The 17802-nt window shown below is 39.2% G+C and overlaps 1 protein-coding gene across 1 annotated transcript in view; it reads right to left on the bottom strand.

Annotated features, from left to right (window-relative positions):
• Positions 1-660: 660 nt before the first annotated feature.
• The window catches only part of xab2 (XPA binding protein 2), a 33571-nt gene continuing 16429 nt past the window's right edge, over positions 661-17802 (bottom strand). Inside the window, exons 8-19 of the mRNA XM_028822806.2 lie at positions 16360-16511; positions 15540-15659; positions 15292-15423; positions 13150-13281; positions 12688-12801; positions 11131-11293; positions 10589-10779; positions 10244-10366; positions 6949-7120; positions 6668-6794; positions 5831-5943; positions 661-1057 (exon numbers count right to left, since the gene is read on the bottom strand). Of these exons, the coding sequence (XP_028678639.1) occupies positions 996-1057; positions 5831-5943; positions 6668-6794; positions 6949-7120; positions 10244-10366; positions 10589-10779; positions 11131-11293; positions 12688-12801; positions 13150-13281; positions 15292-15423; positions 15540-15659; positions 16360-16511 (1601 nt within the window). The 3' untranslated portion in view covers positions 661-995. The remainder of the gene's footprint in view (positions 1058-5830; positions 5944-6667; positions 6795-6948; positions 7121-10243; positions 10367-10588; positions 10780-11130; positions 11294-12687; positions 12802-13149; positions 13282-15291; positions 15424-15539; positions 15660-16359; positions 16512-17802) is intronic.

The following is a 17802-nucleotide window of genomic DNA, read 5'->3' as shown; positions in this document are numbered from 1 at the left end:
TCATTTGGGTTAAATCAGCTTTTAGCAATTCACTCAAGGGCTACAGTGCCGTTGCCGTTTTGATTGTTTAATTTTATTTCACCATGTCTGACTCTTCTATGCTGCAGTTTGAGGATTATTATTATTATTATTGGCATTATCATCATTGCTGCTTTTGAACTGTGTGGGTCTTCAGACATTAAGACCAAACATTGCTAGTATGTGAAAAATAATATAAAACAATAGAAATTGGACATTCTCTTTAAGTCTGAGTGTTCGTAGGTCTGTATTGTTAAAAAAAAAAAAAAAAAAAAAAGAATAAAAACAGTTGCCTTGCCCAGGGCTGTTTCTGGGCAGCAGACTGTGCTGTGAACAATGCAGACGCTGCTGGGGCGCACAACAAACATTTCTTTGTGTTCCCATCTGCTCTCGACAAATTTTCCTAAACAAAATAAAGATGGGACTCTCTACATGGAGCTGCAGTCATGCGCCCTGACCGCTAGAGGGCACTTGCCTAGAACACCTATGCCCAAAAACGGCCTCATCCCACTTTACTAAGTGTTTAGATGTATGAAGTCACTGATTTGAATGAAATATTTTTATAAGAAATCTTTAAAGATAAGTACTTTGGAATAACTGAACTCTATTTAAAAAAGACCACCACACACAGTCATTTGTGAATGCCACTAATATTTAACAAATCTTTAAAATCTGTACAGATGATTTATAAATTTGGGAGGGGGTAACATTTAGAAAAAACACACATTTACATCACATGACACAGTGCCTTTCTGCTTACACATTCTGACATCACAATACCTCTGAAGGCAGGTGGTTCAGTTTCATGTTTTGCTTTTCCATTTGAGAGATCAGGTTCAGTAAAGCATGTGGCCTTTAAAGCTGATGAAGCAGACAAGGGTCCTCGCGTTTTCCACCCGCCTTTCGTTGGCCGTGCAGCAGCTACCACTCCTCCTCTGCTGGAGATATCGGATCTTTCCAGAACTGCCTTGTTACATTCAGTCATCTTTCAGTCCTCCAAACACAGCAGAGGGCACACTCTTTTGTTCCAACTCCACCACTATAAAAGAAAAACCATGTTTACATATTAGACAATTTCTGTATTCAGAAGCCGTTCCATTTTCTAATCCACTTATTCAGTTCTGAGTCGCAGAAAGCAGGTGCCTTATTAAACTAACCCAGAACCGAGTGCCAGTCCAAAGGGCAAACACTCAGACCAAGCCAATGCTTGGCTCCAATTATTGTAACACACAACATGTCATTGGGCTTGTGGAAGGAAAACCAACAGAGACACGATGAGATCAGGAAAGGAGTCGATCCCAGGTCTCCGGAGGTGTGAAGCACTCTTATAGTACTGTCACCAATTAGTGGGAGACCTGCAAATAAGAATCTTACTGTATGTATCACAGTAAACTTAAATTTGAGACAGCAGTGCTGAGCACCGCTTACTGACCAACTTCAGCTGGGTTAAATAACGGATAAAAAGAATTAAATAAATACCACGAATGGAGATCTGCAAGGATAATCAAATCCAAAGAGAACATTTTCATACAGACCCGCTGTCCCCCTACAACACTCCAGGTGCAACACGATTCTTGTTGTAGATTGTGCACAGAAAAATGAAAAGCTCACGTGTATTCTCCAACACAGGGTGTCGACAATAAACTCTCATTTAACCAATGTGGAGCACTCTTATTAGGATATAGTGTGAGCATTTCAATTTGATTTAAGCGATCAAGCCATTGTAAACTTTGGTCATTTTGATATAACTGGGGTTGTTTAAAAGACTTCAGCTTTCCTTAGTGTGGATGGGTGCTGGATTATTCAAGGACTCATTCAGTAGCAGGCACATGGGGCTGGGAGCCAAGATTCTTGTGAAAAACTTTAAGAATGACTCCGCCGAAAATCTCTCTCTTTAGATTCTGTACACGGGACAAAAACAATACAGCTTTGACTGCATGATTCTGACACTTATGGAAGGAAATGTGTGCAGGCATGTCTGTTTTATAGTCTGTAGTATATATATTTTAAATATTATATATTTCAAAAAGTAAACTGAATAAACAGCCAACAATGCATCACTCCATAAAATAACATTTTGGTATAATTTATGACCAGTTTAAAGTGGTGGGGCATTGTTATGGTCCCTGGCAGCTTGAACCCAGATATGTCGATAATGAAACCAAGGATGAGCCGGGCAAAGAAGGCCACACACAAGTCGCCAAGAAGTACTGTAAGTGAAAAGTACTTCAGTGCTTTTATTCCAAAACAAAATTGTGTCGAAAAAGTGAAGTACCGTCTTTATATAAAGAAATAAATAATTCTCAATAAAACAAGTGTCCAGTGGAGATTAAAATCCACAATAAATAATTCCTTTAAAAAACAAGGTTAAAGCTCAGGCAGATCTTCTCTCAAAACAGTCCAGAGCCCTTAGTGCATCTTTGTAAAAATCTGGCACCTCCTCGGTTTATCCCATCTGGACTTTGCAGCGAGTGGAGTTGCCCACCGACAGGTTCAGGCTTCCTTATACTCACGGGTTTGGGTTCAATGAACCCCATTCATATCTCTCTGAGACAGTCCTCTGGCGTCTAAAGGAGCCGCTCCTACTCACCTGCATTGCTTAATAGGAGCGCCCCTTCCTTCTTCATCCCCCTTCTTGAGCAAAGGCCTGCTGCCGTTTTCTACTGGGGCACACTCCTGACCGCCTGTCTCAATTCCATAATGCACGGTCTCCTCACCATCCTGGCTCTTCTTTCTCTACTCTTAACTTCTGTTCTCCTTTCAGTCTCAATCTCTCTCCTTTATTTTAGACACTGGGTCCCTTTTCTACCTGTGGGTGCAGAAGCTCCATCTAATGAGACACTCTGCGTCAATGGGGAACAACCGAGTTAAATTCCATGGGCGCACAACAGAATCAAAGCAATGCCCACACTGAACACCCTGTAAATCGTGTAGCGGTGTGCCACACACACATGCCCAGACCAGCACTTTCAATAAATTATTTCAAATGTCACAACCACCACAAACCCTGCTACACAACAGGCAGAAATTGCAGTGACCACAAGATTGAGGTACAGTTGGCAAAAGTTTAGCAATACTACCATTACTAAAGTTTAAGTAAGCTTCACTTATAACCAAAGGCAGAATTTATTCCACTTGTGTATGTGCCTGTATGATGTTTCGTGGGGAGACCTGGGCATTAAAATCTGAATATCTGAGGAAGTCAGAAAGAACTGAGATGTGTATGATCGTCCTGCAGAGGCACTACCTTGGGTGGTATGGCTTTTGATGGAAAAGGATGACAATGACTGGGTGAAGCAAAGTCTTGATCTATCAGTGGATGGTAAGAGGCTTTATTATGGGCTGAGGAAACGTTGGATTGGTGAGGTAAGAAGATATATGAAGAAAGTTCAGCTTACAAGATGCTGATACACTTAATAAAAGTCAATGGAGAAGAGGAATTTGGGATAATATGTCCAACCTGGGTTATCCTGGGAACCAACAATAAAACTGAACTGATGATGAGCTTAGCTTGCACATAGTTATGTTAATGAAGAAATAACTAAATGCTATGGGGGGGAAAAAAAAAAAAACTATGACAACACTGCATAACAAGTAACTCACATTTTCCTTTGCAATGGTGTAATCAAAATACAAGTTTAATATGTCACTGTGCTCTGTGCAAATATTTTAAATCTGATTTTTTTTAACTTTTCACATGTACAGCGAACGCAAAGTCAGATTTAGTATAGGGACCCAGCAATTAGAACTGCTAGGCAAGCATTAGAAGACAAGACAGGGACAACTGCGAAATGGGCATTGCACTATTTCTGTGTGTCAGAGTCAGCATGACATTGGATCTTCTTTTCCTTGTTTGGAATGGCATGATTCACCTAAGTGGGGGCCTGCACATGAAGAAAGAGTATGAAGCCTTGGAACATTGCCTGGCACACCTTTGAAGCCGATAGACAGATGGGAGATAACGTCATCCGATCCTGAAAATCCTTCCAATGCAGCGACGAAAATGGCAGACTCTACACATCGGGCCTCCACTACCTGAAAGGTCTTGTCATGGCTTCCTCCTCTGTTATGCCGTGTAAACCGTCATTAAAGAAAGCAAACTTATTTCTCCTATGTGATTTCTTACCGCCGTATCACTAAGGGAGGGGTATCGCCTTTTTATATTATATCTATATAGTTTCGGGTTATGGAACATGCTGCAATTACAAAAGAACTTATTCCAACAAGGGAGCTAGCGCCCCCTGCTGGATTCAGATGATGCAACACTTGTGCACATACTACATTTCATCCTGTTCATTATGGTTTGTTTTAAGTGGTGCTTTATCTTTACTGAAGGAGCAATGTTCATTGTTTCACCCAAAGCAGCATTGACTTGAGTTACGTTTTACTAAACAGGTATAAAAAGGTCACAAAGAAATATATTACAAAAGTGGCAATGTTGAGGGGTAGCGCTTCAATTATTTTAAGGGATAAAGCAACCACTGTCCAGATACTGCCAAAAACCCTTCATTTCCTCATTTGAGAGTTCTTTAGTGACTAGCAATTCCACTTACCTTTCTGCCTGTTCATGCCAGGGGTCGATGTCAGCAAGAAAAAAAAATTGGGGGTGCACGAGATGTAAATGGTGGTCCACGTGAGCGGACACAAGTTTTCATATCAGCAGCAACGCATCGCACACGTACGCGCAGTGAATAGCACTTGTCCAGACCTGTACCAAAGCTTTGCATGGACTTGCTCGGACTTTGATTCATCTATTATAAATAAGAGTGTTAGAGACAAACACTGTTCATTAGCTTTCTGAGTTTTAAGAAGAAAAGTGCCTTGAAAATACGTTCAAAAATATAAATAGGTACAAGTCAAAGTGAATCAAAATCATCTTCTTTAGGAGTGCCCAAGAAAAGTAAGTACAAAATTTTATACATATTTTTGTATTTGCTCCGATTGCGTAGAGCCGTAGATGCTGATCACGACTTTAGATAAAGTTGATTTTTCCTAAATTCCTAAAAATATATTTTCTAGAAATATTTCTGTAAGCTATTTTCGCGGACATTTCAACATTTTAAAAATATTTTTAAAATATTTGTGTGCTGTCTGGGCAGGAATAAATTTTGAATTGCTCTGTCTTATGTTTAAAGAGCTTTTTTTTTTATATTTATATTTTATATTGACTATATATTTATATTTTGTGTCTTTTCAATAAAGGTATGAATAAAAATTGTACGTTTTTTTTTTTTTTTTACAATTGTCCACTCTACAAAAAAGCAGCACTGTGTCAGTTGTCAAAAACACATTTGAAGTTAATAAGTTTAGGAAAATTCAATATTAAGCAGGCAGGGGATCTATGGAAATCGGTAAGTGGTCTACGGGGCAAAAACCTTTGGGAACATCTGGTTTAAAGCCTATGGACTGTGCAGCTGAAGTATTGCTTTGGCAATTGGAAGTATGTAATTAAGGTGACTGAATGCTGTTTAAAACACTGGGAGTTTTATATACATTAATATGATGCTTCCTATTAATACCACTTAGGTAAAGGGAGGGTTGAGGAGGGTTTGCAGCAACTAAGCTAGGGGTCTCTTTAAAAAAGCCAGTTGATAAGAAGAGGCAGCAGCAGACTGTGTGTCAGTCCAAACTCTGAGGTAAACTGGGCCAACGATAGAGAGGATTTGCCAGAACAAGGCCATGATGAACCTTCTCCTGGGGTGAACACTTACAAGACTGAGTTCATCCATTGCTACCTTGGAGCTCACTGATCAACTTAGTTTAGGACAGCCACATCATGTTTTATTTCAATACCCCATCCCCTACACCTCACCTTCTGGTTCAGCATCGTCACTACCTTCATCACTGTCATCATCATCAATGTCAATCTCATCCGGGTTTGCTTGTTTCGCAAGCTCAGCCAATTCACTGCGTGATTCGTCACCCCTGTTATCCCAAACAACAAAACCAATGGCATTATTGCATTAGCAATGCATTTCTATCATTTGCACACAAATGTCAAACAGAATGAGTAGCTTGCTTTATTTATTTATTTATTTAAGCTAGACTTTTTAATACTGATCAGCTCATAATCCAATTTACAAATACAGGATGCTAGCCATGGATAGAGTGCCAGTGCAAAGAACGAATGCAGGTTCATTGTAATGCTCATTTCTGAGATCATTCATGCCATTAGGGTGTGAAAGAACATCCAGACACAATAAGGACATGCAAACTGGAAAAAGATGGAGCAGGATGGCATTTGATTGTTTCCTTAAACCATAAGACAGCAAAGCAAACCACTGCACTACAATTTTGTTAATATACTCAACTAATGGAGTGTATTTATTCACATTCTCAAAAGCAGAATCTGTATCTTTAAAGTAATTAATATAAACTGTGTAAAGTGTCTGTCAGATGTAGGTGGCAATAAAAGCCACATTTAAAAACTACCAAGATCATTGTCGCAGCTTGCCAAGGAAAACATTCCAATTTACCAGTCACTGACTCAAACAACTTTTCTGTAGGCAATCGGCAACAGTTCTATATATTTGTGTACTTTTTTTAAAAGTAGAAATTCACAGTGCCAATTAAAAACTCAAATGTACAACAAAAAAGCAGATTAACTGAAGAGGTGTTAAGTACGGTCAGTCAACTGAGCTCAGATTACCTGACAAACAGAATCTTTTCCTTTGTAGTCACTTTTTCTCTTGCAGCCTCAGCAGCCAGCAAGTGAGCCTTCTGCTCAAGAAGCTTCATGTCATCCATGCCACTTTGTCCAGGGGCCAAGTCCGAAACTAGACGGGAAAATATTTAAAGATGCATCTCTCATAAAGCAGATACATTCACATTAAGTGAAAGACAAGTCAGTCAGTCAGTCTAAACAGTTTATACAGGCTAACAGAAGTGTTTCTAGAACTCTTCTACTTTTTATCTTGGAGACACGATTACCTGTACCAGTGGCATTGGAAAAAGCCTTCAGCATTTGCGAGGACATAAAGTTGACCTGTGTGTTGTAGGTGGCCTGCACGCTGCGCTTAATGCGAAGAAGTTCACGTATGGTGTCCTCATTGCCATGACGAACCTCAAACTCTTTCCAGGTCTGCCAGAAAGCTGGAGTCACCTTCAAGTACAAAATTAATTCATTTCAGGATGTGAACATTTTCTGGAACAAAAGGCAGCAGTCAATGTACTCAGTCAAAAGTAATTTAAAGAAGAATGCTTCAACATTACAGACCGTTTATATGTTTACTGAATAAGTTAGCAGTCCTTTAATGGTTTACTTTTTGCTGTTCCAGAAAGCACTTTCCCACCTAAGGGGAAACTTAACACTACACGATGCATACACTTGCAGACCCTGCTGCCATACAAGGTGTATATTGACTATATTTGCATGCATACTTTATGTATATCTGGAGGATTCCACCTAGTGGCAGTGCAAGACATCATCACGGTGAGAAAACAATCTTAAGTTTTGCTGTGTTGTGAGTTGAGGGAAGAAAGATGTTAAAGAAAAATTCTTTGCATTCTGATGCTGTTGAAAAGTTGCAAAAAAAGACGGCAACAGCAACAAAGAAATTGGTATGCGAGATGTTTAAATCCACCACGTCATTAAGATGTGGAATATGCGATGCTTGTATTGCCTATGCAAGAAAGGGATGAAGAAAAGCACCATGAATATTTTTCGCATGACAGCATTTAATTCTGATGATTTGCTATCGAAGCCTGCACATTGATCCTGTTGGGGCTGATATGCGGCTTGCTGCCACTCTGCGTTATCTTGCAACGGCCGAATCCTCTCTTCTTTTCTCTGACATTTTCCATTTTGCACAGACATATCTGTGTCGAATTTCCTTCCATTTCATCTTGCACCTTTCCACGTTCACTTTCAAGGAGCTGGTGATTTGATGCCAGCTGTTCTGACAGGCATATCTGTCACTATGGAGAAGGTGAAGGTAAACAAAGTCACATACCACTGGTACTGCAACTCACGCATGAGTTGTGTTCTTTTTTTTTTTGGTTTTATTGAAATCACACAACATTCTATACAAATGGATCAATTTTTACAAAAATAGGATCGAAAACAAATCAACCCCCACCCCTGAGAAAGCGAGTATCTGCTTCCTCAGTGCTTAAAAGCTTACTCTAAAATGTAATTGATTAGATCCTGCCACGTTCTGAAAAAGTTCTGCAAAGATCCTCTAAGTGAGAATTTCATTTTTTCCAATTTCAATCAGTAACATCAGTTACCCACTGACTTAAAAGAGGAGAGTTAGGATTCTTCCATCTGAGCAAGATAAGTCTAGGTGCCAATAATGAAGTAAAGGCCATTACAGTTTGTTTGTCCTTCTCCACTTTAAGCCCATCCACCAAACACAGCTATTAATGGGTTAGGAGGGATTGTGTCACCAAGGCTGTCTGATAGGCATTTAAAAATGTTGGTCCAGAATGATGTTAATTTGGTGCAGGCTCAAAACATGTGACCCAGTGAGGCTGGAACTTGATTGCAGCATTTGCATGTTGGATCTTGCCCTGGAAACATTTTGGACAGTTTTAAATGAGACAGATGTGCTCGATATATAATTTTGAGTTGAATAATTACATGCTTTGCACATATGGAGCTTGAGTGAATTCTCTGTTAATTTCTGATGATGTACTCACAGGACGTGTGAAAAGAGTGGTGGGAACACATGGCAGCCATGATGCGTGCTAGTAAGCGTTCCAAGCATTAAGTATAACCCAAAATTAATCCTCCAAGCCAGTGTGCTACCTGAACATGCAACAGGAGGGGAAAAAAATGTGTCAAGTAATAGCCCAGCTTGATTTGCCACCAGATAACCACCACATTACAACGCCTCCCTTATAAAGTTCACCTTCACACAAATGCACTTATAAATCTAAAACTTAATCTAAGCAAACAAAAATGTTCATGAAAGGCACTGTGACCCCATGCAGTCAAAAGCTATGGACTATAAATCACGCAGGTGGTGCAGTGGAAGCGCTACTGCCTCGCAGTAAGGAGATCTTGGGTTTCTGGCTCGGGTGCTTCCTGTGTGGAAGCACTTTGAGTGGTCAGAGAAGCACTACATAAATGTAAATAATTACTACTGCTATTAATCCTCTTTAATAAAATCCCTGTGTGCGTCCATGTGTCCGTGTGTGTGCGTCTTCTGGTTAAGTGCTCATGCGCGGGGCACGGTGCGATGCTTCAAAGGCCACCTGACGCGTCACACAGACAGAGAGGGTGGGACTTGGAAAATATTGCGCGGCCGATCCAATCAGATTTCGGTAAATGAGGTAACACCTAAAACATAACGCACGAAAAATCCAATCGGGTACTGAGACGTGGAGACAAGCTTCCCCAAAGAGGTGGGATTAGTGTTTGTTGTTGTGCAAGTGTTCACTCTGAGGATGTCAGATTTGCGATAAACAAACTTGGCCCATTAAAGTGTTTTCCTATATATACAAATTTTCATGATATTACAATAGGATGACTTTTAAAAGTAGATTTATTTTCGCACACATAAAATCTGTTGCTGGGGAGATGCCATACATACAATAATCAGCTGCACGCCAGCACAGATTAAAATACTTGCTGGAGAGACATATTACTGTGAGAGAAAATTAAAGGCACACAATACAGGGACGCATATTACAGCCACATACAAGCCAGTATTACTGTAACAGAAAATAGACGGCCCTTTGCCATTTAATATAGACTGTTCCTACTAATGTTTATGCACTACTATTCTAGCGCCCGTTATTGTAACGGGCTTAATGTCTAGTTATTAATATAAATCTTAATAATCCACTTCCAGTTTTACCCCAAATATGTAAGAACTATAGAAATAAAAAAAATTTAAAAATTCCTCTACATTTAAGACAAACATCATAAGGTATAGACCATTCTTGCATTTTAATACAATGATTGAAATTTAGCACACAAATGACCAAATCGCATTGAATACAGTCCAAGTCAATATGAATAAGATTTTCTACTAAGAAAATCTCATTTAGTAATAATCCATTAATCTTTAAATTCACTTAACCCTTTAGCAGAGAGAAAAAACTAATTCTATACAGTACTTGTTTGTTAATAGTTTAATTCTGATTTGTAAATTAAGTATATATAGCTGTAATGTTGTACTTGTTAATTGTGTAATTCATAAAAAAAAATTTTTTTTTTAGCCCACAAAAACATGGCAGGTTCTTTTCCATTCAGGGAAATCTTCTTACTCTCACTTACCCGTGGATCACACATCTGGGAACAGTATGAATAAATGGCCCTAGCTCGATCAATCTCTCCAAGCTTGCATTCCATGTCAGCAAACCTCAGACACATTTCACGGGAATGCTCGTCAGGTAGAACCTGGAAAGAAGTCAAAAGTAAGTTTTGAGAGAACACAAGGAAAAAAAGTTCCTGAATGAGACATTGTCCTACAAAGAGGAATTTAAATTAAGGTCAATACTGCAAAAGGAGTGCTACATCTTTAATTTCAGCAAGCAAACTGGTAGTGAAACTCCTAAAAAGTCAGGAAAAATTAGGAAGGAAACAAAACAAAAAAATGCAACCCATTTGAAAAGCGCCTACCGTGATGGCATCTTGATAGATACTCCTGGTGCGGGTGACCCCATAAATCTCAGCTGCTCTTTTGATGTAAATGTTAAACATTTCATACTGCTCAGCTGGTTCAACTGCTTGTGTTGCTCGCTCATAGACACGCATAGCATGCCTGGCAAGGCCATACTCTTCTTCAAGTTTGGCATACAGTAGGTAAATGGCTTTCAAAGGGGGGAAAAAAAAAAATCAAAAAGTAAGTGGTGGGATGCTATATCTGGTAAACTGAACTGACATTTGAAGTCACTCTTGTGAAATATTTAGTGTTTAGGGTTCCTCCCTATTTACACTTAGGGGTCTGTCCAGTTTAACTAATGTTTGGAGCCTTGGAAATACAATATAGTAAAAAGAACAAACACTTTGAATATGCTAAACCTTTTGAAGCATAAAATATTCAGATGTTCAAGTACAAACGGCAGATAAGTGCAACTTCAAATAACATACGTAAACCTATAACTTTTCCCTTTCATGCAAAGTATGGCACATCTTAGTTCAATTACTTCTCTTAGGCTTACTTTTGGCAAATTTAGGTGGACACCCATCCAGTGCTTGCTCAAAAAGATCTCTGGCTCGCTCAAGTTTCTTGCCACCATAACGATCAGTAAACTTGGTCAGGTATGTGTTCCAGATGTCATACACATTGGGCCATCTGAAGAGTGCAATCCCTCTTTCATATGCCTGGAAATATCAAACATTCAAGATTAACATTAATGTACAATAGATTACAGAAAGATTACCAATGCATTTGCTGTCCTGAAAACTATCAATGAAACTTATATAAATAATTACACACACACATACACACACAGTCACATGAAAAAGACTGGGAACCCCTCTTAATTCTTTTGATTTTTGTTTATCATTGGCAGAGCTTTCAAAGTAACAACTTCCTTTTAATATATGAGATGCCTTATAGAAACAGTATTTTAGCAGTGACAAAGTTTATTAAGCATTTGTATACAATTGCGGGGTGGTTCTTCCGCCATGCAAAGCGCTTTTTGTTCTGACCAGATAACTCAATTTTTGTCTCATCAGTCCAAAGACACTTTGTTCCAAAATGAATCTGGCTTGTCTAAATGAGCATTTGCATACAACAAGCGACTCTCTTTGTGGTGCGAGTGCAGAAAGGGCTTCTTTCTCATCACCCTGCCATACAGATGTTCTTTGTGCAAATTGCGCTGAATTGTAGAACGATGTACAGATACACCATCTGCAGCAAGATGTTCTTGCAGGTCTTTGGAGGTGATCTGTGGGTTGTCTGTAACCATTCTCACAATCCTGTGCATATGCCGCTCCTGTATTTTTCTTGGCCTGCCAGACACGAGTTTAACAGCAACTGTGCCTGTGGCCTTCCATTTCCTGATTACATTCCTTACAGTTGAAACCCACAGTTTAAACTTCTGAGATAGCTTTTTGTAGCCTTCCTCTAAACCATGAGACTGAACAATCTTTGTTTTCAGATCTTTGGAGAGTTGCTTTGAGGATCCCATGCTGTCACTCTTCAGAGGAGAGTCAAAGGGAAGCACAACTTTCAACTGACCACCTTAAATACCTTTCCTCATGATTGAACACACCTGTCTATGAAGTTCAAGGCATAACGAGCTCATCACACCAATTTGGTGTTGTAAGTAATCAGCATTGAGCAGTGACAGGCATTCAAATCAGCAAAATGACAAGGGGGCCCACATTTGTGCACAGCCAGTTTTTCACATTTGATTTAATTTCATACAACTAAATACTACATCACTAAAAATCTTTGTTTGGAAAACACCGCAGTACTCAGATGTTCCTAGGAAATGAAAGACACACCACTGTTATCTTTATTGTTGAAAGGAGAGTCAATTATTATGCAGGCTGAGATGGGTTCCCAAACTTTTTCATATGACTACACACATACATACACACACACACACACAATATATATATCTCAATCATAAAAAGTTACTGTATGCTTCCTCCCAAATAAGAAAAAGCACCGCTTTCTTCTTAGGAAATGATATAAATGACTTTTTCTCTAAAAATACCCACTTCAGAAAACTGCAAACAACCTAAAAATCTTCAAAAATGCATACCTTAAAGCTTTCTTCAAAGTAATTATGCTCCTCCAAAAACATGGCATAATTAATGATAATCTGTGGAGTAGCAATCCTCAGATCAATGATGCGGTCATACACTGCCTTGGTAGACTGTAAAGTACAAGCAAGAACAGCAGCATTATAAGTACTATGACAAGAAGGAATACTGCCAGATGAAGCTTAGGAAGGCCAAAGGGAGACCACTGTAATAAAGGGAAAGGGGAAAAAAGTTTTACAAAATCTATACCACACCCCTGTCTTATTCTTTTAGATAGATAGCTAGTTAGGTAAATGCCAGGAGCCTATCCAAGCAAGCAAAAGGCACAAGGCAGGACTAATACCCTGGACAGGTCTCCAGTCCAACACAGGGCAAAAGTCATAGTGGAATATTACCAGTCACAAAATTTTATGTACACTAAGATTTCTTTATACAAGGCGTTACTGTACAAGTATTCTCACCTTAAATGTTCCCAAGCTCTCTTCTAAATCTGCCAACATTGACCAGATCTTTAGGCTCTTGTACACTCTATTCTGGACAGGTTCAGTGGAGTCAAAATATTCTGCTTTCCGTGCAGGAACAGCTGTAGCTTTCTGTTAAAGATCAAAATAAACTTCCTTGAGTATTAAGAATTACACCGTTTTTAAAAATTTTCAATTGGAAAAATAAAGACATTATAAAGACTTCATGTTTTCAAAATGTTACAATCACTAACTCTATCTTGGATGCAGATATTCTGCTTAAATGTAATGGTAACTCTTTTGTTTAGGCACTGCAAAAAAGCCCCAACTACTTGTTTACTCTTATGTAACAAGACCTTAACAAAGCCATCTTTTGGTCCCAATTATGCTTATAAAGCATCAGTAAACAGGTCAATCATATCTGTGCAGTGTGTTATAGTAAGAGCCATTGATACACAACATTACTCATGAACATTAAGAAATCACAAATATTATACTGAAGTACGCAATATCAAGACTAATGTGTCTCACTTAAGCCACTTTTTACTGTTCCAAAGTAATTCAGCATTTGCAATGCCTAAGCTAATGTGGCCTAAGTCTTACCAATGTAAACTCCAGGAGACACATGTTTTTACTTCTTGTTAGAGCAGAACTAAACACATTATACTGTATATACAGACTCTACTTGTATAGCAAAATGTATCATTGCAAAACACACATTTGATTTAGTACAGCAACATTTAACAACAGTCAGACTAGTGTTGTAGCCAGGAGACTGATACTGTTCAGATAAGGAAGAGACATTTGCCCACAGCAAACAAAGTTCTTTAACAGACCACATTCAAAGATTTATGAAAGAATGCTTGCAACAGCTAAGCAAGTCAGTGGCCTTTCCGTAAGTGATTAAAAACATGCTACAAATAAAAACATGGTTTAGTCTAAAGAAACATTAGGGATTGTGCTATCTCAATAATGGGTTGGGCTCAGAGGTTAATCAGCAGTCTTGTTTATTTGTGAAATTATAAAATCATCTGCTTATAAAAGGGCTGAATTGGTAAACCAATGTGTTGCGTTTATCTTAAATATTACAGCAAACACCAAGATGCATTTGTTTTTTTTTTTACCCAAGCACAGGTAGGTTAGAGGACTTACTCAAGGAAAAACAGTGAGTCAGGGGTCAGGAAAAAAGCAAACAGTCCAATTCTTGGCCCAAAACATTAGTCACTAAACTTAAGGACATTTCAGCTATCATCAGTCAGGTCAGGTCGGGGAGCATGTACTGGTACAGCACGTTACTGCATCTACCACATGACGAAACAGCTTGGGATCCTGGTTAGCAACCCCCCTGGCAGATACGCTGCCTAGTCCCACTCTCCGGAATTGACTGTCTGCCACAGCCAGGTGTTCCATGGATATCCCCTTGGCCTAGTCCAGCCACTCGGGTCCTCAACAATGAGGATATTGCAAGCCGGATCACCCTTGAGGAATCTCGCAACATGGCCGTAGTGGCATAACTGACGTTCCCTCACTATGGAGGTAATGTGCCTCATTCGGGACTCAGTGAGCAACCACTCATTCACCACAAAGTCAAACCAGTGGTACCCAAGGATTCTTTGAAGAGACAGTAACGAAGAAGTCCAGTCTTCGTCTCAGGTCACTAGATAGCGTCCATGTCTAACAATCATAAGAAAACAGGAAGCGCCAGGACTCTAAAGACTTGGACCTTCATCCTTTTGCACAGATATCGGGAGCATCACACACCCCTTTCCAGTGACCTCACGAACCACCATGCTCTCCCAATTTGTCTACTGACTTCATAGGAAGAGTCACCAAAGATACAAACGTCCCTGCCGAAGTAAGTAAACCTCTTGACAAGGTTGACACTCTCTCCGCTGACAGACACACTGCTGATGGCTATACCCAAGAGGTCATTAAAGACCTGAATGTTGGTTTTTATCCAGGACATTCACAAGCCCAGACACTCAGACTTCCATGCTCAGTCTCTTGAGAGCTCCAATCAGAGCCTCCACCGACTCAGAGAAGATCACAGCATCTTTCTTCATCAACATACAGTATCATTGGCAAAGCTGAAAATGTTTCATGCACACTGTGTGAAGCCAGATGCTAAAGGGATAATCTTACCCGTAGTATCCTCAAAGCCTCATCATAATTCTCATGCCTCAGCTCCATTTCCCCATATTCACACCAGACACAAGCAAGGTCATCTACCTGTTTGTAGTTAACTTTGGTGGCTTTCTCAAAGATAGTCCTTGCCTACAGGAAAAAAAAAAAAAAACACAGCAAAATGAATACAGCACACAAATACACAAGCCTCTCAACAACCTGACAGGGAAGGGGAAGTAAAAAAAAAAAACATTGACATGGCTTACATCATCGATTTGTTCATTTTCCTCATAAAATTTGGCAAAGGACACCCAAATCGTATGTGGCTTTCCAGTAGCTTTAATTGGATCCACTGTCTGGACAGCTTCTGTGTAAGTGTTAATGATCTACAAAATTGAAATTGAAGGAAAAAAAATATGAAGAACAGAATGTTTTTTCTCACACGCTACATTATTTTGAGTGACTAATATAGTTGATGCCCCATTTCCTCAAAGAATACATAAGCCCATTAGGGTTTGGGCTCAACAAAGTGTTGAAAGTACAGGCCTAGTATTTTGACCCTAGCTAACTCAAACTGGCTGGAAGTGCATCTCTACTGCCAACAGCCCACAAAACTCATTGATCCAACATATAATGTTGGGAGTTGTGTCTTTCATTAAACATTTCTACCACCAGCAACTCACTGCTGATTATTGACTGCTGGGGTCTGAAGAGTATCTTGGTTCTCCTGACAATGGGAAATAAGTATTCATTAGACTTGGTAAGCATGTTCCCTAAGCAATCACTTTGTGTGTGTGTATGCATTGATAGGAGTGAAACTCAGATTCTTGCCATCCCCGTTGGTATGATAAGCGTTTTCCAATATGCCTCTAAAACCACCACCATAATAGCAGTATTTTGCTACTAGACAACAGAATATGGCTGCTTGTTACTTTCCAAACATTGTCAGGATCTGTCTATTGGACCAAATAAATAAATCTAAGAAAGTGTGAATTATGAAAACTCAAATACTACTTGTGGTCAACTAACACTGCTGCACATACAACAACCAAAAACATGAACTTTACATATTACTTCTTCGCTTACCTCTCGAGGTTGCCCTTCAAACAACTTGACCCTCTTGTGCCATTCATGAACATTGTGCGGATTTTGCCGTAGTAGCACGCTGTTGAGTAGCAGTGGGCGCCGGGTAATGAGCTGCTCAAATCGAGCAAGTCTAAGCTCTAGATCGATGTCCTCTAAGGAAAATGAAAAGTAGCAATGAACATGTTGAAGTGGTAAGAACCCAAACACAGAAACAATGCCAGCTTGTTTAATTAAGTGTGAAAGCATCTTTGAAGTAAATATAAGTATCCAAAGTTATTTCTAAAAGCATCTATATGGAAAAACATTAAACACAGATTTACTAGTGAATGCAAATGACTATTTTGCTCTGTGTTCCACGGACCCCATTTAATTGCTAAAAATGATCCCAAACAAATAGATGACCCCTGCAGAACAGTCATAAAATAAGCAGAAAAAAAAATCACTTTAGCAGCAGATACTGTAAATGGAGACTTAAGAAACTGGTTGCTCCAGTATGTTTTTCAACACAACATACAACTGTATGGCATTCAGTTTAATGTCAGGAGCAGTCTACATGAGCAAGACCCCAAGTGGATGACAAGAGAAGTACACAGGAGCTGAAGTACCGCGTGCTGTGAGGCAGCTGAAAAAACAGGAGTCACGAGCTCAGAGGAATGCCATACAGGAGAGAAGATTGAAGCAAGCTGACCACAGGTGTGCAACTGCATGGCAGAATACAGCCTGTGATTAGCCTCTGTGTGGATTTATGTTTCAAAGTATATATGCGCCTATGTTCTGAAGTTTGCGGTCAATAAATAGTCTCCTCTTTATCAGGTATATATGCATATTTTCATATTATCACTAGATTTATTCTAGTTATAATACAGCAGAAAGAGAATAAAGTGATAACGTGCAATTATTTTTAGGAAAATCGTCGACAAAATTTCATGATCATGAGAGCCATTCCAGCTTTTTTAAATGTCCAAAACAGTCATGCTTATTGCTACAAAGCTGCACAAGATACAGGAAAAAAAAAGTCTACCACCCAAAGTGACAGTCCTACTTTCTTGTGTTTATATAGTTACTCTGTAACCAGCACTGGAGTAACTCATGTCAGTCCAAGCTTTGCCGTAAACCGAATGAAAGAGGATTGAGTCACAGCTTAATGCTAAAGGAATTTAACCCACAGATGGTCATTACGGTAAGAAAGGACAAGTCAACTATGATTTCATACAAGAACTGCAAAAGTGGCAACGCTAAATGAAAGAGTGTCTAAAATTAAGAATCTCCAGAAAACTTCTAGACAAAATAATAGCATATACTACTAATATTGAATTAGGGCATTTAACAATAATTTGCAGTATCTTTAAACTAATATGATTTAGTTACCTTTGTAAGTGTAAAACCTGGATATCCTAATCAACAGAAAATGGAAAAGAAAAAGGAAGCCTTATGCAAAGTCTA

The sequence above is a fragment of the Erpetoichthys calabaricus genome, chromosome 17 (genome assembly GCF_900747795.2).
Source record: "Erpetoichthys calabaricus chromosome 17, fErpCal1.3, whole genome shotgun sequence".
Taxonomy (NCBI): Eukaryota; Metazoa; Chordata; class Cladistia; order Polypteriformes; family Polypteridae; genus Erpetoichthys; species Erpetoichthys calabaricus.
This window is presented reverse-complemented; position numbering and strand designations above follow the sequence as displayed.